At 38.6% G+C, this 2,550-nt stretch overlaps 1 protein-coding gene across 1 annotated transcript in view; it reads right to left on the bottom strand.

Annotated features, from left to right (window-relative positions):
• Window positions 1-2,393: 2,393 nt before the first annotated feature.
• The window catches only part of LOC104276491 (cbp/p300-interacting transactivator 2-like), a gene marked incomplete at its 5' end in the record, with an annotated part of 452 nt that continues 295 nt past the window's right edge, over window positions 2,394-2,550 (bottom strand). The window contains one exon of the mRNA XM_009872828.1: window positions 2,394-2,550. This exon is cut by the window's right edge and continues 8 nt beyond it. Within this exon, the coding sequence (XP_009871130.1) occupies window positions 2,394-2,550 (157 nt within the window).

Raw genomic sequence — 2,550 nt, 5'->3', positions numbered from 1 at the left:
GTATTCTTCCGAACACTCTTTTTATGTTATTGGTGAGTTGATAAATTATGATTCGCTGCCATTTGATGTTAAATTCACTGACACAAAACATTAGCAATCACTGGCTGAAACCAGAAGGTACTTTTTAAAAAATTCTTGGGCACTGAGAGTTGTTTAAGAATGGGCTGTTACTGTCTGCAGAGAGCATTTTGTCATCAGCTTTTCTCAGAAGCATACACTTCCTTCTTTCTCCTTTTACTAATACTTTAATACAAGTGTTAATTTTTTCACATTCATAAAACGTATTAACTGCTTTATATCTGTAAGGCAAAGAAGACCAAGTATCACTTTTCTCACCAGCTGGGACAATTTTAGCAATAGTACCCAGTTTAATTTCCCAGCTTGATTCAAAACACTGCTATTTACACTCCCTTGTGTGATGATACCCTACCCTCCTTCCCTTGTTTAGGTGCCCAGGTTTAAAATTTAACTACATCCACCATGCTGTTTTTCTTCCTAATAAATTCAGAAAACGTGGCTGGAAAAGTAAGCAAAAAGAAGGCACAGTGGTATCACTCCTGTATGGAACTTGGGAAAGCTTGGCTAAATGGGATTACGTTTATTATTAGGGTCCTGAACCCACAGTACTCACTGAAGTAGTAACTTGTGCGGGAGCTTTGCCAATGGCTGAGTAGGGGCAGAAGGCTTCAACAGCTGGCACTAAAGGAGCAAGATGTCAATTGCATTAGAGTAACGGGCATTTTTCTCCCAAATATTTGAAGTAGACCTGTATGGATTTGTCTCAGTGGCTTCAGTTGGTAGCAATTTCTGGGAGACGGGTTGGAGATGTCCCACGGTGGAGTATTTTAAGGATATGTGCCCCTTCTCCTAAGTCACTGGAAATGAAACCCGGTGGGTTCTGGTGCGGTGCAGATCTGGACTGATGCAGCAGTTTCCGGTGTTAACCCTGCGAGGTGAGAGGGGTGGGACGACACCCACCACCCTTCCTCCTGAAGTTACAAATACTTGCAAGTTAAGTACTCCGTCTTTTTACACAGCTCTTCCAGATGAAATAATAAATATACAAAGAACAAAGTCTACTATATAAATGAAAGCAGATTTATAAAATTACAAGTTTAATAGATAAATATAATAAATACTTTATGCATCATAACTCTGGACAACTACATTTAAAGCAAGTATGTTGGCAAGTCACAAAATTTGCGCCTTGGCAACTTTATTTTTCATAAAACCACACTGACAGGCATATTACAATGTTACGTATGAGGCTTTATGCTGTAAGTATGTTCAAATCCCGCTCACCTACCAAGTTCACCATGACATATATATGAGTGTAGTGTACCTTCTGTTTTGGAATGTCTTTTTGCACACCAACACGGTTGTAATAGATAGATGTTCTACTTACCAGGGACAGTGGGGAAGAGTTTTGAAGAAAAATACTGGTAAATGACTTCTAGAAAAACTAAAGCATTTCTTAACTTTTTATTGACATTGGCAAATTAAAATAGAATAAATTAACAATATTTTCTCAAAAAAATGTTTTGTACAAAAATACTGTCAAAATTTCCTGAAAAGCTTTCAACACAGTAGTATTTTTTCATGTACTGAATAAACTATAGTAGCACAGTGTCAAAATGCTGAAGACAGAACCAAAATTAAAAAAAAAACAACAAAACCAACTGTGAAATGTTTGCCACTAGTCAACATTCCATCCACACCATATTATTGTCTGTACATATGGGGGAGGGGGAATGGGTAGCAGACTTTTTAAGTAACTATTACTTTTCCTGATCTGGAAAGGTTTGGCCCACATCTGTTAAGCTTCCAGTTTAGCGTACTAAAAAAAAAAAAAATTAGTCTGCACTGCAATGCATAGTTAAAAATTAAGCAAGATGGCAGCATTTGTGCAGTAGTGTCTGCCCTTCAAAGTTCATGCAACCAACCAATGCAATTTTTTTCCCTGTTCACTCAGAATTTGAATGCAGTTCAAGTCATTGGAAATCATTGTTCACAAAATCCACAAGATTAAGCAATTTGCCAAGATTAATATCTAACAGTTCAGCACTGTGGGAATTATGGGCACATTACTGTGAGGAAATTAAGAGAGGAAGGAGGGGAGGGAGTGACCAACGTAAAAAGGCAGAGTTCAGTAGAAATTATTACTACGGGAGGGGGCATGGACGTCAAAGCTATAGAAAAAAAAAAAAGAAACCAAAAAAGTGGCAGCGTTTTAAAAGAAAAAAAAAAAAGAGAGAGAAAAGAATTTGTACAAGCGCATAGTTGACTCTGCTTTCCAGATTCTCACCTTTTCAAGCCCTGAAAAGTGAGACACCGTGTCTAGGGGAATGTTTTCATTCGCACCGATAGAAAGTCCTTTGTTTGTTTTAAATGAATCAGCAGCTCACCCTGCTGGGCTGCTGTTTGCAAACGAAGTCCGTCATGAAGTCAAACTCATTCTGTCCCAACCACAGCTCGGGAAGCTCCTTGATGCGATCCAGCCCCATTTCGATGACTAAGGACATGAGGACCTCCTCGTCGATGAAGTCAGTG

The sequence above is a fragment of the Apaloderma vittatum genome, unplaced genomic scaffold, assembly GCF_000703405.1.
Source record: "Apaloderma vittatum isolate BGI_N311 unplaced genomic scaffold, ASM70340v1 scaffold40537, whole genome shotgun sequence".
In the NCBI taxonomy this organism is placed as follows: Eukaryota; Metazoa; Chordata; class Aves; order Trogoniformes; family Trogonidae; genus Apaloderma; species Apaloderma vittatum.
Note: the sequence above shows the minus strand (reverse complement) of the source record. Positions and strands in the feature narration are given on the sequence as shown.